General features: G+C 36.4%; 1 protein-coding gene across 1 annotated transcript in view; it reads right to left on the bottom strand.

The window, feature by feature from the left end:
* LOC144436380 (zinc finger protein GLIS3-like) overlaps window positions 1-26,666 on the bottom strand; it is a 111,763-nt gene that overhangs the window by 27,595 nt on the left and 57,502 nt on the right. The window contains exons 3-6 of the mRNA XM_078125173.1: window positions 24,135-25,717; window positions 9,262-9,423; window positions 6,249-6,359; window positions 2,187-2,367 (exon numbers count right to left, since the gene is read on the bottom strand). Of these exons, the coding sequence (XP_077981299.1) occupies window positions 2,187-2,367; window positions 6,249-6,359; window positions 9,262-9,423; window positions 24,135-25,717 (2,037 nt within the window). The remainder of the gene's footprint in view (window positions 1-2,186; window positions 2,368-6,248; window positions 6,360-9,261; window positions 9,424-24,134; window positions 25,718-26,666) is intronic.

Raw genomic sequence — 26,666 nt, 5'->3', positions numbered from 1 at the left:
TTCCTACCAGTGTTCTTGTTAAGGGTGGTAAAAAACTAAAAAAAAAAAGTAAGCTTGCAAAGCCTGGGGGGAGGGGGTGCTCCGCTTATTTGGTATATGTATACATGCTGGCGGCCGCCCTTTGGGTTGGGGGTTTTCGCCACCACATAATAAATTCTCTACTAGTTTGAAATTTCTGGGAAAAATATTTGAATGATCTTAAATGGTGTATTGGTTTTTGGTCAAAATGGGCCTACAATGGGGTCTGGGGTTGACGGCATTGGGCAGACACCCCTACCAGACCTGGCCAGTGGTAGCAACTGTCCTGTATATCCCTGTATGTTCAGTGCATCATAAAACCTTTCCTGCATCACTATAGCTTAGTAACTTAGCCATGTTCTGTACCATCAAATTAATGTCACTTTGCATGTAATATCCACAATCAGTGACAAGTTTGTTAGTTTAATTTTGCATGTGGATTCCTATAAATACAGCCATTGTTGAAATGTATTGAATTGTGGAGTCATGATGGGTGAATGGTTAGCATGACCGGCTTGGAATCTACAGGTTGCAGGTTCGAGACCTGTCACTGCCTGCTGTTTGTTTCTGAGTGGCTAAAGTCCTTGGGCAAGATTTGAACCACGACTGTGCTTCAGTCAACCCAGCTGTATAATTGGGGACCTGGTAGGATGCAGGTTGCAATGTGAAGGCTTTAATCCTATGCGCTGAAATGGCTGCAATGGATTGTATGCTCCCCGGGGAGTTGAGGAAGACTAAAGGGCCGTTGTGCCGTTGTGATCCGAGCCAGGGGTAATAAATTGTAAAGCGCTTTGAGCACGGTGTGGGAAAGCGCTATATAAGAACCCAACATTATTATTATTATGTAGCATGAAATGCTAGCTGAGACAGCACTCTTAGAGTAAATCACAATGGAATGTTGTAGAGTTTGGCACATTAAACACATTACAAGGCTTATCAAGAGGGTATATTTGGAAAAACATATCATAGCTTGTTAACCGGTTATATTGCACATATCATAAAAATAGCACCAATGGTGAAGTAGCAAAACTGTACATTATTTTAAAAAGTTTAATGACATACTGATCCATGCTAGGTATAGGTGTTCATTTGCTGAATGATTATCTAGTTGCCCAGCCAGCCCTGTTGTTATCTTTGCAAAATACATGTCATTGATTGCTATGGGCGTGGTCATGTAGCTAGACATATTTGCATACATTTTTTGAATGTTTGTTCACTTAGCTATGAATCCCTGATGTTTCTTTGCAATATAAATCATCATATGGCTGTTGCTATAGGTGTAGTCTTGTTGCTAGGCATAGTTGCACACATTTTTTGAATGTTTATTCATTTGTCTATTAAAACCTGTTATCATAGCAATATACGTGATCATTTTGCTGTTGCTATGGGCATGGTCTTGTTGCTAGGCTCATTTACATAATTGTTTTAATGTTTAATCACTTGCCTACCAGATGATGTTGTTATTTTATCAAAATATACTGGCATTTAGTTGTTGCTAGGGGCCAATTGTGTCAAAATGTTTTGAACACAATCTGCAGAATAACACTTCCAGAAACATCTCACAAAATTTCATTCTCACTGACCAAGTACTTTTTGAGATAAAAGTTTAAGCATATCGCTGATGAGATCATTACATGCTTAATACTTCTTCATCTATACACCCCCAAATACAACCACCACATTAAATTTCGGCTCAATCTGACAATAGTTTTGAAATTAAAGATTATTGACCAAAAAGACACATTTTAACCCTTATTTGCATTTTACTGATGGGATCATCATGTCACGACCAAATTTTAATCTACACACCCCTAAGAACATTTGAACTACTATCTGTGATGTGATCAGTTTGCTTTGAACAATTTCCTAAATTTGTAACTAGACACCTAACATCGTGTCCCCACCAAATATCAAGGCAATTGGTCTGGCAGTTTTTTGAGTTTAAGACATCCACATCCACATCCACACACACGCACGCACGCACGCACGCACGCACGCACACACGCACTCACACACACACACACACACACACACACACACACACACACACACACACACACACACACACACACACACACACACACACACCGCATCATGCACTATAGTACTACTGAATCTTATCAGTTCAGTTGTGCTAATAAGGGATATACATATTATCCAATAACTACCTGGGTACATATCTGATGACGTTCCAGGCATAGACGAGTGGGGTGAACGCCCTAGACCACTATCACTGAGATCCATAGGACTACCATGACTTTCCGTGGGTGGTGGTGCAGGTTGAAGTGGCTGAATTGTTAGACATTCAGTTAACATGTCTTGGGGACTATATTCACCAGTTGTTCGGAACTGCAAGATCAAATAATAAAGTAACCACATATAAATATATCTGACATAAGACGGTATTTAGGTTGCTATACATGCAAATAATATAATTCAAGTGTTAGTAATACGCTATACAGTTACTATACAGTATTACAGGTTGCTATGTTAACAATATACTATACAGTTACTATACAGTATTACAGGTTGCTATGTTAGCAATATACTATACAGTTACTATACAGTATTACAGGTTGCTATGTTAGCAATATACTATACAGTTACTATACAGTATTACAGGTTGCTATGTTAGCAATATACTATACAGTTACTATACAGTATTACAGGTTGCTATGTTAGCAATATACTATACAGTTACTATACAGTATTACAGGTTGCTAAGTAAGCAATATACTATACAGTTACTATACAGTATTACAGGTTGCTATGTTATACTATAACAGTATTACAGGTTGCTATGTTATACTATAACAGTATTACAGGTTGCTATGTTAGCAATACATGACATACAAACTAGGATAACAAGCCATTTTCTCACAAGATCCCACAAGATCCCACTGAGTGCATAGCAACCATATGAGGGTGGTCATGCTGAAGTGTCAAATGCTTAGCAACACCCTTGTTCTCAATGTCATCATATGTATAGGATATGATAGATCAAGCGAAGCAAACTTTAAAAGTATGGTTGTAAAACGATGTGTGTATGGGAATGTAAGTCAGTGATTTATGGCTCTCTGGGTGCAGATGAACAGCCGGTCAAAATTGACTGTGTTACCTTTATTTTGGCCCTGATATCAGTTTCAACACAAACTTTTCAAAACTGCATTGAAAATATTATGTTTTGAACTAGAATTGGATCCACTCGAGGGACTGCAGGCCCTATGATTGTAGGACATCTTCCTTGCCAGGACTATTTTTAAACAAACATCTAAAAATTTGATTCAATGTCACAATTTTTCACCAGACTTGTGTCGCATCGTCGGAATCAACACACAAGTGGACGCGATCATCTCACTGTAACGCAAGTTAATAGTTAACAATGGTTTAATTTTTAGTCTATTTTGTCAGCTAATTTGTCGACGTCCACTAAAAACATTGAAAACGAGTGAGAGTTTTTTTCATTGTCTTTGATGTTATCCTATAAATTATAAATCAGCTATATATGTGGTTTTTTAAAATTAAAATTTAGAGATACTATGTTGTTTTACTTTACGAATTTGGACTATGACTTCTACAACACGTTCATCACTAAGAACTCAAGTATAAATATGGCTGACACGTGTCACACACCATGATTTTCCGACCAGTCTTGATATTTTAGAACTGTTCAATTCTGAACTCTAGGACCAAAACGTGGTATTTTTTCTCTAAAAATATGTAAGATTTTTCAGCTTTCGTCCATATTTGTCAACAATGTAAACGTCAATGGTACATAAAGGCTAACGGCTTATGTGTAGTAAGTAAGCTTACACAGTGTGTACACAACACTTTATGTGTAGTAAGTAAGCTTACACAGTGTGTACACAACACTTTATGTGTAGTAAGTAAGCTTACACAGTGTGTACACAACACTTTATGTGTAGTAAGTAAGCTTACACAGTGTGTACGCAACACTTTATGTGTAGTAAGTAAGCTTACACAGTGTGTACACAACACTTTATGTGTAGTAAGTAAGCTTACACAGTGTGTACACAACACTTTATGTGTAGTAAGTAAGCTTACACAGTGTGTACACAACACTTTATGTGTAGTAAGTAAGCTTACACAGTGTGTACACAACACTTTATGTGTAGTAAGTAAGCTTACACAGTGTGTACACAACACTTTATGTGTAGTAAGTAAGCTTACACAGTGTGTATGCAACACTTTATGTGTAGTAAGTAAGCTTACACAGTGTGTACGCAACACTTTATGTGTAGTAAGTAAGCTTACACAGTGTGTACACAACACTTTATGTGTAGTAAGTAAGCTTACACAGTGTGTACGCAACACTTTATGTGTAGTAAGTAAGCTTACACAGTGTGTACACAACACTTTATGTGTAGTAAGTAAGCTTACACAGTGTGTACACAACACTTTATGTGTAGTAAGTAAGCTTACACAGTGTGTACACAACACTTTATGTGTAGTAAGTAAGCTTACACAGTGTGTACGCAACACTTTATGTGTAGTAAGTAAGCTTACACAGTGTGTACACAACACTTTATGTGTAGTAAGTAAGCTTACACAGTGTGTACACAACACTTTATGTGTAGTAAGTAAGCTTACACAGTGTGTACACAACACTTTATGTGTAGTAAGTAAGCTTACACAGTGTGTACACAACACTTTATGTGTAGTAAGTAAGCTTACACAGTGTGTACACAACACTTTATGTGTAGTAAGTAAGCTTACACAGTGTGTACACAACACTTTATGTGTAGTAAGTAAGCTTACACAGTGTGTACACAACACTTTATGTGTAGTAAGTAAGCTTACACAGTGTGTACACAACACTTTATGTGTAGTAAGTAAGCTTACACAGTGTGTACGCAACACTTTATGTGTAGTAAGTAAGCTTACACAGTGTGTACACAACACTTTATGTGTAGTAAGTAAGCTTACACAGTGTGTACACAACACTTTATGTGTAGTAAGTAAGCTTACACAGTGTGTACGCAACACTTTATGTGTAGTAAGTAAGCTTACACAGTGTGTATGCAACACTTTATGTGTAGTAAGTAAGCTTACACAGTGTGTACACAACACTTTATGTGCACAGCATACTATTGAACTTGGTGAGGGAAAATGCTTCCACCATGTACATGTGTACTAATAATCAACACTACTCGATTTTGTTTGTCATTAATTACCATTTCTCAAGATTGAAATATTATAGTCATGCAGTATGCTGCATATTAAAGTTTGGCACTGACAACTTATTCCCAGAAATGACAGTCAATTCGGAAATGATGGTGTGAACTGTGATGTATTTTTCTTATAACTTGTTGTTGACATTCCAAATTTTCGTAACATGCTCTTTAGTTTGGATACTTTCAATTTTTCAATGTTTTTTGTGATGACTTACGGTTTGTAGATGGTCACAAATGGCAATATTTTTTCAGACGAATGTGTTGACTTTCATGTGAACAACATGGCCACGCCATAAGCTTGACCTCAAACACATGCTTGACAACTGTTGTTAGGCATATTTGCATATCTCGCGAGATCTGCCGCGAGACAGAAAATGGCTTATTCAGATAATGCTAGCTTCTATTATGTCAAAGTGACAACATTTATTTGCTTTGCAAGTCAGCACATTTGAATACTATATTATCTACTGCTCATATGCTATGCCAACTTTGTTTACAGCATTGATTCTGTGCTGTGTAAAAATGTATAATAAATGATTATGTTTACAGCATTGATTCTGTGCTGTGTAAAAATGTATAATAAATGATTATGTTTACAGCATTGATTCTGTGCTGTGTAAAAATGTATAATAAATGATTATGTTTACAGCATTGATTCTGTGCTGTGTAAAAATGTATAATAAATGATTATGTTTACAGCATTGATTCTGTGCTGTGTATATATTTAATCATTATTAATATAAATTCTATATTATTATCATATTATTAAATCTTACAATTTGTTATGTAAAGACAATTGAGACATGTATTGCGTAGTGGTCTTTAAACAGTAAATCAATTTATTATAATTATTTTTCAAAAAAAAGAAACTTGTTGAGATATCATTTTTGATACAAAATAGTTTAGTTACAAAATAATTGTGACCAATGTGGTTAGAAATTATTTATCTTGAACTCATAGCAACAAGATCCCTTGAGATAGTCATATTTTTCTCAGCTGAATAAAGAAAAATAGTGAAAAGTAGAAAACACTCACCTTTTTCCTTGCTTGTTGTTCTTTGGCTGTGTGTGCTTTGACATGTTTTCTGAGTGAGCTAGGATCAGTATAACGTTTACTGCATCCTGGTATCTGACAGGCATATGGTTTCTGTTATCAAAGAATTGAGAAGATACTTTAGACTTTTAGCTTTCATTAAATAATAACGTGTTTGCATGCCACTAGACAACAATTTTAAACACTAGAAGAGTGGACCACTGTACAATTGATAGCCATTTGTATTGCATATAGGGAGTTGTAGTTGGCTTTTAAACCATTTAAGTATAGTGTTCACTTCATTGTTTATTTCTAGTTACCCTGGACAGAGGATGAGTTGTCAGATATCCAGACATTGTTTACAGGATAAAATGAGCATACTACATCTTTCTCTTCAATTTCAAGATCAGGTTAAAACAATTTTACTACTAACAGTATGTCACTTGAACTCACACTCTGTAGCCTTTCATAACAAAATTGATGGATTTTAATATCTTGTTATTGAGAGAAAGAGACAAAGATAAAAAAAACTTATTGAACTGAAGAAGGTTGATTACATTAACGTCGTTGCTTGCATTGTAGATTGCCCTAATTCTAGTGACAGCCAACAGAGAAATGTTAACTAATACAATGTACTCAGTAAGTAGCTGAATGATTGCTAACAACTTGTCCACAACAATACGATTTACAGTCAATAAAACAAGATTTATTTACAATCTAAAGTGGTATATTAGTTGTTGTGGACATAGCACTGCCTTCATATCATGGCTACTAGGTGCATGTGGAATGGCACAATATATATTAGCTGGGAATTGTCAAAGGAACTCACGTGGCAAACATATTAGGTGTTCCAATGTCATAAAGAATTGAACAAAGTCACACTTGTAGTTAGACTGGCTACTCTATATAGCACACCACTTCAAAACAGTTCATAAATCACTATTGTACCAACATTGCTACACAAAGTGTTGTTTTTTAAGGAGTTAAATGCTTTCAATTTGCAATCTGTAAATATTAACATAACTGAAGTGATGTAGCCTGGCTTGAATTCCACACAATATATAAGACTGTCTGCATGACCCCTTAGTCTAATCTGAATAAACATCAGAATATACAGTATACTAAATAGGAACTGTGGAACAGATGGAGCATGCTGCAAAACATTTATACTCATTTAGTTCCTTTCAACTTTACTGAGATATATCTGCCTGGTAATGTACACTTTACCTGCCTGTCAATGTACACTTTACCTGCCTGTCAATATATACCTTATCTACCTGTCAATGTATACCTTACCTGCCTGTCAATGTACACCTTACCTGCCTGTCAATGTAAACCTTACCTGCCTGTCAATATATACCTTATCTACCTGTCAATGTATACCTTACCTGCCTGTCAATATATACCTTACCTGCCTGTCAATATATACCTTACCTGCCTGTCAATATATACCTTACCTGCCTGTCAATAAATACCTTACCTGCCTGTCAATGTACACCTTACCTGCCTGTCAATGTATACCTTACCTGCCTGTCAATGTATACCTTACCTGCCTGTCAATATATACCTTATCTACCTGTCAATGTATACCTTACCTGCCTGTCAATATATACCTTACCTGCCTGTCAATATATACCTTACCTGCCTGTCAATATATACCTTACCTGCCTGTCAATATATACCTTACCTGCCTGTCAATGTATACCTTACCTGCCTGTCAATGTATACCTTACCTGCCTGTCAATGTATACCTTACCTGCCTGTCAATGTATACCTTACCTGCCTGTCAATATATACCTTATCTACCTGTCAATGTATACCTTACCTGCCTGTCAATATATACCTTACCTGCCTGTCAATGTATACCTTACCTGCCTGTCAATATGTACCTTACCTGCCTGTCAATGTAAACCTTACCTGCCTGTTATCTATCTGCTCTGTAGTTTTGGAATTATTTGTATATCATTGAAGGGATCATCATGTCCTGAACAATTCTGAATCTAAACATCCCTCCCATCTGTTCAGTTTTGGAATTGTAGATTTTAAACCAAAAAGACACATTCTTAGCCCTAATTTGCATATCACTGATTGGATCATAATGTCATAAACAATTCTTAATATAAACACCCCTAAGAATGTTCCAACCAAATTTCAGACAAATCTGCCCAGTAATTTTTAAGTTTTTTAGCTAAAAATTTGGCCAATGCTGTTGTAGCACAACTGTACAGTTTTATAAAATTTTAATGTTTATCCACATGGTAGATATACGTGTTCATTTACTGAATGACTATCCAGTTGCCTATCCAACCCTCTTGTTATCTTTGGAATAAAGGCGATCATGTTGCTAGACATATTTGCATACATTTTTTGAATGTTTGTTCACTTATCTATGAATCCCTGATGCTATCTTTGCAATATACATGATCATTTGGCTGTTGCTATGGGCTTGGTCTTGTTGCTAGGCACATTTACATCCATTTTTTGAATGTTTATTCACTTGTCTATTAACCCCTGTTATCTTTGCAATATACATGATCATTTGGCTGTTGCTATGGGCTTGGTCTTGTTGTTAGGCACATTTACATCCATTTTTTGAATGTTTATTCACTTGTCTATTAACCCCTGTTATCTTTGCAATATATGTGATCATTTGGCTGTTGCTATGGGCGTGGTCTTGTTGCTAGGCATAATTACATGAACAATTTCCCATCTACACGCCTTATTAATTTCCCCACATTCAAATACCAAGCCTATCAGTCTGGCAGTTTTTGACATTTAGTTGTTTACATATATACACACAAACAGACACATGCATGCACCGCACCTGCACACACACACACACAAACACACACACACACACACACACACACACACACACACACACACACACACACACACACACACAAACACACACAAACACACACACACATTTCACCACAGCTATAGCCCTGTTAAACCTCAGTTCAGTTGTGCTGACAGAAACAAATCTGACAGACTGTAATGTTGGAATACTTACGGTATCAAGATGAGTACGCTGGTGCTTGGCTCTGTCTGATGAGTTGCTGAATGCTTTGTTACAGCCATTAAACTGACATAAGTAAGGTCTTTCCCCCGTGTGTGATCGCAGATGGATCTTCAGATTTTCCAATCTAGAAAATGCTTTTGTGCACCCCTCAAACTGAAATCAAAAACAAGAACAACAAATAAATTTTTGATCTTTATGAAATTTATAATATAACACTAGATTTTATATAAATCATCTCTTCTATTCCTGTTGGAATGTAAAAACCTAAAACCATGGCAACCACTCTGTGACCATGAACAAACACCATGGCAACCACTGTGACCACAAGCAAACACCATGGCAACCAATCTGTAACCATAAACAATCACCATATGACAAGGAAAGCTTTTTGAAAGCATTCCTTGATATACAATCAACATAAGTCCATTGTGGTGGGATCTAAGGTTTTGGAGAGCATAAAGTTCAAAGTCATGAAATTAACTATTAAACTCACATGCACATATACCATATTATAGTGTCTGATGTTTATGTAAGATTTGGTTGAAATGGAGTTTTAGGTGTCTGATATATGGCTGTCCATGGACAAATGTACACAAATGTACATACACACAAACAGCTATGAGTCATTCCTATAACCACCTCCAGGTTGTGCCCATTGGAGCTAATATTGAACCATCTCAGTATCACTAGAAATATTTCAAAATAGTCAGCAAAAGCAGTTTTGCAGTTCAACTTTGTACCTCAAGTCACTAAGTCAACTGACAGGAACCACAATTCTATGTTGAGTTACGTGTAGGGTCTGTGATTTAATATCAGCTAACTATAGCTTCACAATGAATAATGCCCTGACTTAAGGAGTTCAGAGAGACAGAAGGCTGACTTCCTGGTTGTTAAAATTGTCAAAGAAATCATGGCTGCCTTTATAATTGTGATATTTTTGCACTGTTCATCACCACCCACTATGAAGGCACAGTTGACAAATCAACTGTAGATCAAAGGTCACAGCGAACAGCTCATCAAATTCTATGTCTTCATCATTCTATATGGTTACAAAAAACATCATTCTTCAATTTTAATGACTATTCCATTGACAACAGACTGCTTTGTCAGCCATATACACACATGTATACACTACAAGGTATTACTAGGGCTTTCTGCACGTGTGGTCAAACAATTTATTATTATTTTTCTGACACTCTGTTTGATATGCTGTCTATTTCTTATTTACTTACTTTCAAAGACATTCCTTAGGATTCAGTTTGCTGAAGGAGACATGTTAACAGTGGAAGATTGTATTTACCATACTTACAACATCACCATTTTACATACACACACGTGCGCACACACGCATACACACGTGCGCACACACGCATACACACACATGCACGCACACACACACATACGCACACACACACAGACACACAGACACAGACACACACACACATACACACACACACACACACACACACACACACACATACACACACACACACACACACACACAGACGCTGGGGATGCCTATAGCACTACTGAACCTCAGTTCAGTTGTGCTAAAAAAGTGTACATTTTTGTTGCTTGGTAAAAATTCTGTTGTGTTGGGGAACCTGACATAGACATGTAACTTGGCAGACCCCAGGGGTACATTACTGGCCCCTAACATATATGAGTCTTCTTCATCTAGAGAATACCTAAATACAACATAGCACTCTACCAGGCAGTGAGTGAAAAAGTCTAGTTTGTAACAACTTTATCACCATTTACATTTGTACATCGACAGATACAATGTAACATTAAGTATAATAGTAATGTTATAACAGTTAACTGAAACAAATTGATGTTTGCACATGTTTTGTGATCAGATCAAATTTGAACGGTTAACTGAGTTTAATACTCAGTTTTTGACAAACAGCCTATACTGCAATTCAGGGCTATACACAGCCAGTACTGCAATTCAGTGCTATACACAGCCAGTACTGCAATTCAGGGCTATACACAGCCAGTGCTGCAATTCAGTGCTATACACAGCCAGTACTGCAATTCAGGGCTATATACAGCCAGTGCTGCAATTTAGGGCTATACACTGTCCAGCCAGTGCTGCAATTCAGTGCTATACACTGTCCAGCCAGTGCTGCAATTTAGGTCTATACACAGCCTATACTGCAATTCAGGGCTATACACAGCCAGTGCTGCAATTCAGTGCTATACACTGTCCAGCCAGTGCTGCAATTCAGGTCTATACACAGCCTATACTGCAATTTAGGTCTATACACAGCCAGTACTGCAATTCAGTGCTATACACAGCCAGTACTGCAATTCAGGGATATATACAGCCTATACTGCAATTCAGGGCTATACACTGTCCAGCCAGTGCTGCAATTTAGGTCTATACACAGCCAGTACTGCAATTCAGTGCTATACACAGCCAGTACTGCAATTTAGGTCTATACACAGCCTATACTGCAATTCAGGGCTATACACTGTCCAGCCAGTGCTGCAATTTAGGGCTATACACTGTCCAGCCAGTGCTGCAATTTAGGTCTATACACAGCCTATACTGCAATTCAGGGCTATACACAGCCAGTGCTGCAATTCAGTGCTATACACAGCCAGTGCTGCAATTTAGGGCTATACACTGTCCAGCCAGTGCTGCAATTTAGGTCTATACACAGCCAGTACAGCAATTTAGGGCTCTACACAGCCAGTGCTGCAATTCAGTGCTATACACAGCCTATACTGCAATTTAGGGCTATACACTGTCCAGCCAGTGCTGCAATTTAGGGCTATACACTGTCCAGCCAGTGCTGCAATTTAGGGCTATACACAGCCTATACTGCAATTCAGGGCTATACACAGCCAGTGCTGCAATTCAGTGCTATACACAGCCAGTGCTGCAATTTAGGGCTATACACTGTCCAGCCAGTGCTGCAATTTAGGTCTATACACAGCCAGTACAGCAATTCAGGGTTATACACAGCCAGTACTGCAATTCAGTGCTATACACAGCCAGTGCTGCAATTCAGGGCTATACACAGCCAGTACTGCAATTCAGTGCTATACACAGCCAGTGCTGCAATTCAGTGCTATACACAGCCAGTGCTGCAATTTAGGGCTATACACAGCCAGTGCTGCAATTTAGGGCTATACACAGCCAGTACTGCAATTTAGGTCTATACACAGCCAGTACTGCAATTTAGGGCTATACACAGCCAGTGCTGCAATTTAGGGCTATACACAGCCAGTGCTGCAATTTAGGTCTATTCACAGCCAGTACAGCAATTCAGGGCTATACACAGCCAGTACTGCAATTCAGTGCTATACACAGCCAGTGCTGCAATTTAGGGCTATACACAGCCAGTGCTGCAATTTAGGGCTATACACTGTCCAGCCAGTGCTGCAATTTAGGTCTATACACAGCCAGTACTGCAATTCAGGGCTATACACAGCCTATACTGCAATTTAGGGCTATACACAGCCTATACTGCAATTTAAGGCTATACACAGCCAGTGCTGCAATTTAAGGCTATACACAGCCAGTACAGCAATTTAGGGATATATACAGCCAGTACAGCAATTCAGGGCTATACATAGCCAGTACTGCAATTCAGGGCTATACATAGCCTATACTGCAATTTAAGGCTATACACAGCCAGTACAGCAATTCAGGGATATATACAGCCTATACTGCAATTTAAGGCTATACACAGCCAGTACAGCAATTCAGGGATATATACAGCCAGTACTGCAATTCAGGGATATATACAGCCAGTACAGCAATTCAGGGATATATACAGCCAGTACAGCAATTCAGGGATATATACAGCCAGTACAGCAATTCAGGGCTATACACAGCCAGTACTGCAATTCAGGGCAATTCAGGGATATACATGTATACACAGCCAGTACTGCAATTTAGGGCTATACACAGCCAGTACTGCAATTTAGGGCTATACATAATAGCCAGTACTGCAATTTAGGGCTATACATAGCCAGTACTGCAATTTAGGGCTATACATAATAGCCAGTACTGCAATTTAGGGCTATACACAGCCAGTGCTGCAATTTAGGTCTATACACAGCCAGTGCTGCAATTTAGGTCTATACACAGCCAGTGCTGCAATTTAGGGCTATACACAGCCAGTACTGCAATTCAGGGCTATACATAATAGCCAGTACTGCAATTTAGGGCTATACATAGCCAGTACTGCAATTTAGGAGAAAACAGACCCAGATATGTAAGTAGGCCTAGCGGTTCATTTATCTAAGCTATGTCCTTTGGAAGGTCAACTCTGTGACCTGACATGACCTATGAAAACAAATACACAGTGGAAAGGTTGTTATTCACATATACTCTCTGTAAATCTTCCTGTCTCTAATAAACTCCCAGCATTAAAATACACTTGCCATTTGCTGTAACCATGAATTGAGGGTAATTTTAATGCATCATTGATACAGGTCCGGAGATTGTATGCAACTGAGATCTAGTCAAGTACAATTAATTTCTCAAGTCCTCATTTTTTCCCCATTGTTATGGGACAGTAAGTAAGAAACTGATAATCACCTTGTTACTATGCATGTATTTGGTGTGTAATGTTAGGAGGGTGTGTCTCTGCATGGAATGTTAAATATGCACAGTGAGTTTTAACAGGCATCTATCATATTGCTATTAACAAGGATCATATTTTTGCTTGGTATATCTGGAACTTTGGCTGTACATTGTTGACTTGAAATAAGTCTTCACAGAAGATACAGACCTTCAAATAAATTCTTTACTTATGTGTCACAAACAGATGAAATCCATTATTTTGTTAAATGTTGATTTAGAAGTTAAAGCCATGAAGGACCTGGTCATTTCTGACAATATATGAACAGATATGTGCACACAGTGTCTGTCTTTTACATGAACAGATATGTGCACATAGTGTCTGTCTTTTATATGAACAGATATGTGCACATAGTGTCTGTCTTTTATATGAACAGATATGTGCACAGTGTCTGTCTTTTATATGAACAGATATGTGCACACAGTGTCTGTCTTTTATATGAACAGATATGTGCACACAGTGTCTGTCTTTTACATGAACAGATATGTGCACACAGTGTCTGTCTTTTAGATGAACAGATATGTGCACAGTGTCTGTCTTTTAGATGAACAGATATGTGCACATAGTGTCGGTCTTTTACATGAACAGATATGTACACACAGTGTCGGTCTTTTATATGAACAGATATGTGCACATAGTGTCGGTCTTTTACATGAACAGATATGTGCACACATGCAGTGTCTGTCTTTTATATGAACAGATATGTGCACATAGTGTCGGTCTTTTACATGAACAGATATGTGCACACATGCAGTGTCTGTCTTTTATATGAACAGATATGTGCACACAGTGTCTGTCTTTTATATGAACAGATATGTGCACATAGTGTCGGTCTTTTATATGAACAGATACGTACACACAGTGTCTGTCTTTTATATGAACAGATATGTGCACACAGTGTCTGTCTTTTAGATGAACAGATATGTGCACACAGTGTCTGTCTTTTATATGAACAGATATGTGCACACAGTGTCTGTCTTTTATATGAACAGATATGTGCACATAGTGTCGGTCTTTTACATGAACAGATATGTACACATGCAGTGTCTGTCTTTTATATGAACAGATATGTGCACATAGTGTCGGTCTTTTACATGAACAGATATGTACACATGCAGTGTCTGTCTTTTATATGAACAGATACGTACACACAGTGTCTGTCTTTTATATGAACAGATATGTGCACACAGTGTCTGTCTTTTATATGAACAGATATGTGCACATAGTGTCGGTCTTTTATATGAACAGATATGTGCACACAGTGTCTGTCTTTTATATGAACAGATATGTGCACACAGTGTCTGTCTTTTATATGAACAGATACGTACACAGTGTCTATCTTTTATATGAACAGATACGTACACACAGTGTCTGTCTTTTATATGAACAGATATGTGCACACAGTGTCTGTCTTTTATATGAATAGATATGTACACACAGTGTCTGTCTTTTATATGAACAGATATGTGCACACAGTGTCTGTCTTTTATATGAACAGATATGTGCACACAGTGTCTATCTTTTATATGAACAGATATGTGCACACAGTGTCTATCTTTTATATGAACAGATACGTACACACAGTGTCTATCTTTTATATGAACAGATACGTACACACAGTGTCTATCTTTTATATGAACAGATATGTGCACACAGTGTCTGTCTTTTATATGAACAGATACGTACACACAGTGTCTGTCTTTTATATGAACAGATACGTACACACAGTGTCTGTCTTTTACATGAACAGATACGTACACACAGTGTCTGTCTTTTAGATGAACAGATATGTGCACACAGTGTCTGTCTTTTATATGAACAGATATGTGCACACAGTGTCTGTCTTTTAGATGAACAGATACGCACACAGTGTCTGTCTTTTATATGAACAGATACGCACACAGTGTCTGTCTTTTATATGAACAGATACGTACACACAGTGTCTGTCTTTTATATGAACAGATATGTGCACAGTGTCTATCTTTTATATGAACAGATACGTACACAGTGTCTGTCTTTTATATGAACAGATATGTGCACAGTGTCTATCTTTTATATGAACAGATATGTGCACAGTGTCTATCTTTTATATGAACAGATATGTGCACAGTGTCTGTCTTTTATATGAACAGATACGTACACACAGTGTCTGTCTTTTATATGAACAGATACGTACACACAGTGTCTATCTTTTATATGAACAGATACGTGCACACAGTGTCTGTCTTTTACATGAACAGATATGTGCACACAGTGTCTGTCTTTTATATGAACAGATATGTGCACACAGTGTCTATCTTTTAGATGAACAGATATGTGCACAGTGTCTATCTTTTATATGAATAGATACGTACACACAGTGTCTATCTTTTATATGAACAGATACGTACACACAGTGTCTATCTTTTACATGAACAGATACGTACACACAGTGTCTGTCTTTTACATGAACAGATATGTGCACACAGTGTCTGTCTTTTATATGAACAGATATGTGCACACAGTGTCTGTCTTTTATATGAACAGATATGTGCACACAGTGTCTGTCTTTTATATGAACAGATATGTGCACACAGTGTCTGTCTTTTATATGAACAGATATGTGCACACAGTGTCTGTCTTTTATATGAACAGATATGTGCACACAGTGTCTATCTTTTATGCGATACTACATGTGTGTCTGTGTCCTTTGTTCTGTATCTCTGGACAAAATTGCAAAGAAATAGACCACTCTTAACTACCACAAAGTGTACAAATAGCATGTAATATGTAAGAAATGGGTTGATGGTAATTTATAGTAATTGACCCTGAGGATCTGGGTCATGGAAAAGGTCAGGGTCTTAAAATATACATGCCAATTATAACATAGGTGTAGACACTTGAATGCTGTCCTTATGTATTACAGTTCTTGAGTTATATTGCCACAAATATGACCGACATTCTGTCATTGTCCATATAGGTTGAGGTTGAGATCAAATCTAATGATATCAGCAGAAATGTAACATCTTATACTGTAGGAGAAAATACTTGAATGAATGTCTCCTTACGTCTTGTGGTTCTGGAGCTGTTGCACAAATTCTTCATTTTTATACCCAATATGGCTGCCATCCAGTAATAAAATTACATGAGCATCAAATTGATGCATCTGTTCATTTCCCTTGTTCTGTATTGCCTATGGCCAAGATCTTATGAAATATTGGGCACAATTTATATACCACAATTGCTGAGACACCCTAGAAAATGATCGATCTTCACTGTCTTTGAAGGTCAAGGCTAATTTCAAAAGTCAAGGTTTTAAAAGAAAGTTTGCACCTGATAATATGGGGGTAGACACATGAATGCAGGTAAATATTGATTTTTGGCTACAAATATGGCCACAATTAAGTCAAACTTGCATATGTTGCTAAAGAATGTGAAGTGCATCACCTTTGTGCCACATTTGAATGAAATTGGATATTGAATATCAGAGAAATTATGCAATGTATGGATGCGTGGAGCCAATTGTAACAGCCTACCTGTTTGTGGGAGGAGGGGAATGTTACCTTTCCTGGTTATAGTGCCAGGTATGTGGAATTGCAGCTAGCTAGACTGGATGCAGCTAGCTAGACTGGATGAAACAATATGTCTAGCACAGGGAAGCTTTACCACTAACAATTCTACGTAAACAAGCTGATACCCAATACCTGTAGACATGTTCATGGTGTAACTTGTATGACAATAACAATCACATATGGATACTATAACAGTCAGTGACCCATGTCCTTGCAAAAATTATTTATAAACATGTCAACACACTGATGGATATACAACGTCTTTTATGTAACCTGAAATTTTTCACAACTTCACCGGTTTGAAAGTTATTGACTGTAATGGTACTTTTGTCAACATATCATGTAAGTCTTCGATTCCAAAGATAGGTTTCAAAAGTCTTTTGTTTTATTTTTGTCTTGATTCACTCAGACATTTCATCATCAACTGCTTCAACTTTAAGTAATTTTAACATGGTAGCCAACCATCTTGTTGACCGTAAAGTAACACTTTGTCATCATTTTGACTTTTAGACACATTTTATGGTGAAAATGACACTGACATTACTTTGGCTGTGAACCTAAAACTTAATGTAATTCTTCTGGTGACATGAACTATTAGTAACTTGGATTGCAAGATAAATTGATCATTAAATGCTGTCCTCTGTGAGTGGCTGACCTCATTTCAATTCCAATGATACTACGACTAACATGATCAGAATCATTTCACTTCCGATGATGCTATGACTAACATGATCAGAATCATTTCACTTCCAATGATGCTATGACTGACATGATCAGAATCATTTCACATCCAATGATGCTACAACTAACATGATCAGAATCATTTCAATTCCAATGATGCTACGACTAACATGATCAGAATCATTTCACATCCAATGATGCTATGACTAACATGATCAGAATCATTTCACTTTTAATGATGCTATGACTGATATGATCAGAATCATTTCACTTCCAATGATGCTACGACTAACATGATCAGAATCATTTCACTTCCAATGATGCTACGACTAACATGATCAGAATCATTTCACTTCCAACGATGATAAAACTGACATGATCAAAATCATTTCACTTCCAATGATGATACAACTAACATGATCAGAATCATTTCACTTCCAATGATACTACGACTAACATGATCAGAATCATTTCACTTCCAATGATGCTATGACTGACATGATCAGAATCATTTCACTTCCAATGATACTACGACTAACATGATCAGAATCATTTCACTTCCAATGATACTACGACTAACATGATCAGAATCATTTCACTTCCAATGATGCTATGACTGACATGATCAGAATCATTTCACTTCCAATGATACTACGACTAACATGATCAGAATCATTTCACTTCCAATGATGCTATGACTGACATGATCAGAATCATTTCACTTCCAATGATGCTATGACTGACATGATCAAAATCATTTCACTTCCAATGATGATACAACTAACATGATCAGAATCATTTCACTTCCAATGATACTACGACTAACATGATCAGAATCATTTCACTTCCAATGATGCTATGACTGACATGATCAGAATCATTTCACATCCAATGATGATACAACTGACATGATCAGAATCATTTCACTTCCAATGATGATACAACTAACATGATCAGAATCATTTCACTTCCAATGATGCTATGACTAACATGATCAGAATCATTTCACTTCCAATGATGCTATGACTGACATGATCAGAATCATTTCACTTCCAACGATGATACAACTAACATGATCAGAATCATTTCACTTCCAATGATGATACAACTAACATGATCAGAATCATTTCACATCCAATGATGCTATGACTGACATGATCAGAATCATTTCACTTCCAACAATGATACAACTAACATGATCAGAATCATTTCACTTCCAATGATGATACAACTAACATGATCAGAATCATTTCACATCCAATGATGCTATGACTGACATGATCAGAATCATTTCACATCCAATGATGCTACGACTAACATGATCAGAATCATTTCACTTCCAATGATGCTATGACTAACATGATCAGAATCATTTCACTTCCAATGATGCTATGACTGACATGATCAGAATCATTTCACTTCCAATGATGATACAACTGACATGATCAGAATCATTTCACTTCCAATGATGCTATGACTAACATGATCAGAATCATTTCACTTCCAATGATGCTATGACTGACATGATCAGAATCATTTCACTTCCAATGATGATACAACTAACATGATCAGAATCATTTCACTTCCAATGATGCTATGACTAACATGATCAGAATCATTTCACTTCCTGCTCAGGAACAATTTGTACCCATTTTCTGAATGCAATATGATTATTGAAATATACTTTCATACATTTTCATGCGTAAAAACACATCCTATTCAGCTGGGGATGAATATTTGTTCATTTGAAATGATACTTTCATTCTTAATATCAGAAATGAATTGTTTATTCCAGTCTCTCTAGAGATTGAAATTGTGGTATGTACAGTTGATACTCACAACATCAATACATTTGTATAGTATAATACTTGCTAAAGAAAATATTTGAAAAGTGTGTATAAAAATATTAGCCTAATTAGAGTTATGATTTGACAATGAAGATTAGCATTCCTTTCATCTCTGACAGCTACCATGGTTTCTTCTTTCACATTGATAAAAAAATAGACACGACTGATGGCCTATTAGCACTGTTGGATTGATGGAAACATTAACAGCTACAATTGATAGCATGTAGCAATCACACTAAATACAACTTTTACCTCTATTTCTTAATAAGATTAAATAATAATACACTATAGTTGGTAAACTTACCTAAACACAAAGCCCTACAAAACAAAAACAGACTTTGTAGAGTTATTAACATCTGTAGCAAAATCATTGGTGTACAACAAACAGACTAGCTTTGTCAAGTTTTGACCAAAGCCAAGACCATACTATTAAAGTACTAATCAACATCTTCACCAAGAATTTGAAGTTTTACCATCCCGTTGGCTATAGAGTTCCAATGACAAAAACTAAGAGAGCTAAATATTCATTCATTCCGACAGTAATTTCCGTACTAAATCAAGTCAGGAATGAGTAGTAACTTATTGTTCTATTGTTTTCACGTATCTGCCTTTTGTTTTAATTTGTGATTGTCTCTTCATTTTTGAACTGTATTTATTGTACACATTTTTTCTTCCGTAAGGAAGAGATATATTTATGGGTGGAAGTCTGTATGTCTGTGTGTCTGTCTGTCTGTCTGTCTGTCGGTGTCATCGTTTTCTCCATAACGGCTTGCTCAATTCAAACGAAATTTTGAAGACGTATTCCGTAGGGTAATGGCCAGACTTGATTAGGTTTTGGTAAAAATCCTGTGAATATTAATGAGCAATTTACGTAATTAATGACTTTCGGTAATTAGGCTATATCTCAAGAATGCACGCTTCAAATTCATTATAACTTGGTACACACATTTGTGATACCAAAGCACACCTGTCCTGAAAATATTACTAATATAGCTTTTAGTTTTAATAAGTTATTGGCATATTTTCGATTGGCCACAAAAAGAAAAAAATAGTTTCTCTTCAGGAAATGTCATCGAAAGTGGTGCGACTTTATCACCATTTTCTAAAACATGACTGGCTCAATTCAAATGAAATTTATTGCATGTGTTCTGTAGAGTAGTGTCAAGAACTGATTAGGTTTCGGTAAACATCCCAAGAATATTAACGAGAAATTTACATAATTAATGGTTTTCGGTAATTAGGCTATATCTCAAGAATACACACTTCAAATTCAATATAATTTGATACATGCATTTGTGATACCAAAGCGCACTTGTCCTGAAAATATTATTGATGTAGCTTTTAGTTTTAATAAATTATTGGCATATTTTTGTAGGCCACTAAAAAGGAAAAAATAGTTTCTTGGTACGACGGTGCGCTTATTTTTTTTTTTACATTCTCAACAAATGTCACACTACATGTTGTGGTTGGCCAGGAGATCACTAACAGCAATGAGCAAATAGCAATCAATGAGAAAAATAACTTATTACATATGTTCTGTTGTATTCCAACAATTGTCTGTATGAACGACAATCTCAAAACTTTGCCCTTATGGAAGACATTCAGTTTACATCTGGTAATGTTCATTGTGACCTTTTATAAAATATTTCTTCATGTATGGTTTTTTATTCTCTACTTTCGCATAAGGAATTGCCCATGTTGGGATAATAAAGATGTATTGTATTGTATTGTATTGTATCGTATTGTATTGTATTGTATTGTATTGTATTGTATTGTATTGTACTGTATTGTACTGTATTGTATTGTATTGTATGGTATGTATTGTACTGTATTGTATTGTATTGCATTCTACTGTATTGTAGTGTATTGTATTGTACCGTATGGTATGTATTGTACTATATTGTATTGTATTGTATTGTATTGTTTTGTTTTTTAATTACAGAAACAAAAACGAAAAAGAACTATAATACATATGAGAAGGAAAAAACAACACACAACCAAACAAACAATGCTATCCCTAGCTACAAAAAATAATTTAGACATAGTCATGGTAACTAAGAATCTGTTAAAGTTAACTTGAAAGAAATACCTTAGTTGAGATTATCTAGCAATGACCATTTCTGATAAAAGTTGTCTTGCCTGTTATTTCTAATAGCAATTTGTTTTTCAATTTTATACAACTGTTTGAGATGTTCGATAAAAATATGGAATGAAGGTAATACTGCAGATCTTCTGGCCTGGAAAAAAACTGCTTGGCTTGAATCAAAATGTAATTAATAATAACTGTATAGTTTGTAGACCCATACAGAATTACATCACAGTCGATATTAATTTGTACATTTGTTAACGTGTTCCACCATGTCTTAAAGTATACCCCAAAACCAGCTAATACTAGGTCAAATTCACAAAATAGGTGAAGGATACTTTCACTGTAATTTGAGCAAAATGAGCAGGTTTCACTACTTGTAATACCCCATTTCTTGAGCCAATAATTAACAGCAAGATAATTCTGTAAAACTTTGTGTGTTGAAAGATCTTGGATTTGGTATCCATTGATACAATGTGTGGTCGAAGATAAATATCCATCCCCTCTGAGTCAGTATTCTCTCTAGTATTTATGGTAAATTGAGAAATCCGAGGTTTCTTGAAAGTAATGTGTTTAGAGCTAAGTACAAACTGATAGATATATTTTGAAGAGGAACTCAAGAGTTGGGAATGAGAAATGTTTTTTCCTCTAACAGGTTGCATTTTGCCCGCTTTTATTAAATTTACAAGCGCCGCCCAAACACAAAAGTACCTGCAAGAAACACCTCGATTTACCCACACCTCGAAAGGAATAGTTCTATTTGTAGCTTCGAGAAGATCCCCTGGTTACCAGATGCCCGCTTGCATCATATTTCTATTGAATACTTCCTTACCACCAATTTGAAAATATGTTATTCCACTTTTGTACTGTATTGTAGTGTACTATATCACATTGTACTGTATGTATTGTACTGTATGTATTGTACTTTATTGTACTGTATTGCATTGAATTGTAAGATATGCATTGTACTGCATTGTATTGTATTGTATTGTACTGTATTGTACTGTACTATATTGCACTGTACTGTATGTATTGCACTGTATGTATTGTATTGTATTGCACTGTATGTATGTATTGTATTGTATTGTATTATATTTGTAGTACAATGTGTGTATTATGCAGTATGAAAAGAAATGGCTATCAATTATATGGACTTCAGCTTTACTACTAACACATAATGGCTATCAATTATATGGACTTCAGCTTTACTACTAGCACATAATGGCTATCAATTATATGGACTTCAGCTTTACTACTAGCACATAATGGCTATCAATTATATGGACTTCAGCTTTACTACTAGCACATAATGGCTATTCAGTAATTATTCAACTTAATCAATTCATATATTCATATATAATTTGCATGTTCTTGGCTTAAAAATACAGTACTTGATAATATATCTGTAGCTGTGGGCCTGTCTAATTATCATAATAATGGCTGACTTAACAAGTGATAATCAGCGTGATGTGTTGATGTTGTATTTGGTATCAGTAATAGGACCTTAAGGGACTTACATTTTCTAAAATGTCAGGCATTGAACAAACAACATCTTGCTTATTTCAACAAAATTATCGAAAACCTAATTTCACAGTCTTTGACCAAAAACAACATTTTTCCAACTTAATTTGCATGTCAAGGATCAGATAATCTGGTATTGAATATTTTACCATTGTTATATATCACTAGAATTACTACCATTGACTCCTGAATTGGTCTACATACCAAGTCACTAGAATTACTACCATCAATTCCTGACTGGTCTATATGCCAAGTAGTTTTGCCACGCGCACTCATGCATGGGCAGAACCCAAAGTGGTACCCACTGGGGCTGATTTTTCTGTTGGTTTTGGTTTTCAAATCTATTTTTTGACTATCTTAATTATACTGTATGAAATAACAAGATCCTGGAGTTTTAGAATAAACACTGAACCTATATGAATACTATCAATATAAGAAAATCTTGCAAAATATTCAGTTGCCCACACATATACATGATTCAGAGTGGAACTTTGATGAAAGAATCTGAATAAAAAAATCAATGGAACTGAACATAGTTCTGATTGAGATGAAAATGTAAATCAAAATGGTCACTTACCGTACATTTGTTGGGTTTCTCACCAGAATGGACCCTCATGTGTATCAACAGTTTGTACCTGGCATTGAAAGGTTTGTACTTTCTGGAGCAGCCCTGCCAGAAGCAAGTAAAGTCATCACCCTTCCTCTGATCTATATGTACTTTTTCTATGTGGCGGACCAGATCATCTTGCTCATTAAAAAAAGCATTACAGTCAATCCATTTGCAAACGTGTAACTGTTGTTGTTGTTGTTCACTGCACTCACCAGGTTCAGTCTTAATTACTGTTCTAGGGGGGGTAGACAGTTGTTGTTGTTGTTGTGGTGGTGGTGGTGGTGGTGGTGGCGGAGGAGGTGGGAGTGGAGGGGGAGGAGGAGGTGGTGGCATACTCCCCTGACTTGTTTCCATGTGTTGTTGGTACGATGGTGGTGGATGTACATGTGGACTAATCAAACTAGCACATGTGGTTGGGACGGTTCCTTGCATGGACATGGGCATTTGGTTTGGCAAAGATGATGGCAGAGAGGCTGGTGGGTAATTGTTGATGCTTTGGTTTTTGTAAATGTTTAGGTTGACAAAGTCTTGTTGTATGTCACTGTACTGTTGCACGATTAATTGGCTTTGTACCTGCATGTTGGTTACAGTTTGTTGCGGCTGATCATTTATCTGCGAGTACTCTGTGTTATTGCTCTCTGGTGGCATACCATATATTTGGCTGTGCTTGACAACAGGATAAGGTGGTGGTAGGGATAAGCTACTCTGTCTTGAGTGTCCCCCACTCTGAAGGCTGGAATGACTATATGAACCCTGTGACAAAGGACTGATTCTGACCGACAAATGTCCATATTCGCCTGGTTGAAGACCTGGTGCTGGTGAAACTGAGCAAGAAGAACCCCTGGACCCATTAATATATGACACCAGTGACGTGGGACTGGTACGTATGATGTCATTTAGGTTGAAACCCTCTGTTGAAAGTGGTGAAAGCGATAATGCTCGCTTTTTTGATCGGGCTGAATATGACCTTGCCGAGCCTCTAGGACTTGCAAAACTTGACCCTGAAGGTGACAGCTCTACAGGAAAAGGTGAAAGGGACGTGTTACTGCTAGGGTAATGTGACAATGCAGACCCAGGGGGAGGAAAATTTTGATCACCCAATTCACTTCCAATGTTTGAACTTGGCCCACATAGTCCAGGAAGCACCTGGTATTTTTGCCACTCTTGTTTAATAGAAACATTAGAAAGTGGTCCTAAAAACTGCTTGTCAGTGCTTGTCTTAGCCGTGCTAGCTGACATTGTTAATGCCATGGCTGTACTGCCACTGTGTGATGGTGTTACTGACTGACTATGAGCTGCAAACTGTATGCTTGAGATATCACTTGGGGTAGGAGATGCAGTGTTGATAGACAGCGATGGTGCCCCTCCTTGTCGTTGAAGCCCACCAGTCTGCTGTTGCTGCTGCTGCTGAAGAGGTATGTTGGTACCATTATGTACTGGCAGTGTACCATGTCGTGAAAGGTTGGGGTTGCTAACACTTTGCTGCAAGCCCTGGGCAGTGTTTGACTGTGGATGTATTCCATATGCCTGTGGTCCATATCCTGTTGTGTCTGAAAGGAATAAGATATAAAATACTGAGTACAAGTATAGCATAAGATAGGACTATATAACTACTAAACCTGCACCAAATGTAGTGATGCAACCTACACAGCAGTTATCACACAGCTTTGTACATCTACTCACTTTTTCTATTGTACAATTGATAAGTCTATACTAAAAGTGTCTGTGATAAGTGTATACTATACAAATGTAAACTTGTGTCTATGTGATAAGTCTACACAATAAGTGTCTAATAAGTCTATACTATAAGTGTCTAATAAGTCTATACAATAAGTGTCGGTGATATGTACACTATAAGTGTGTGATAAGTGTATACTATAACACTGTCTATGTGACGAGTCTATACTATGTGTCTATGTGATAAGTGTATACTATAAGTGTCTATGTGATAAGTCCATAATATGTGTCTATGTGATAAGTCTATACTATACATGTAAGTGTATGTGATAAGTCTATACTATAAGTGTCTACGTGATACTTTGTAATGCTAAAATAAGTGTTTGTTTACATAAGTCAGTATACATGTATATGATAAGTGTTTGTTTACGTTAGTCAGTATATATATATATATATATATATATATATATATATATATATATATATATATATATATATATATATATATATATATATATATATATATATATATATATATAATAAGTGTTTGTTTACATTAGTCAGTATACATAATATGATAAGTGTTTGTTTACATTAGTCAGTATACATATATATGATAAGTGTTTATTTACATTAGTCAGTATACATATATATGATAAGTGTTTGTTTACATTAGTCAGTATACATATATATGATAAGTGTTTGTTTACATTAGTCAGTATACATATATATGATAAGTGTTTGTTTACATTAGTCAGTATACATATATATGATAAGTGTTTATTTACATTAGTCAGTATACATATATATGATAAGTGTTTG

This window comes from Glandiceps talaboti, chromosome 6, assembly GCF_964340395.1.
Source record: "Glandiceps talaboti chromosome 6, keGlaTala1.1, whole genome shotgun sequence".
Lineage (NCBI taxonomy): Eukaryota > Metazoa > Hemichordata > Enteropneusta > Spengelidae > Glandiceps > Glandiceps talaboti.
This window is presented reverse-complemented; position numbering and strand designations above follow the sequence as displayed.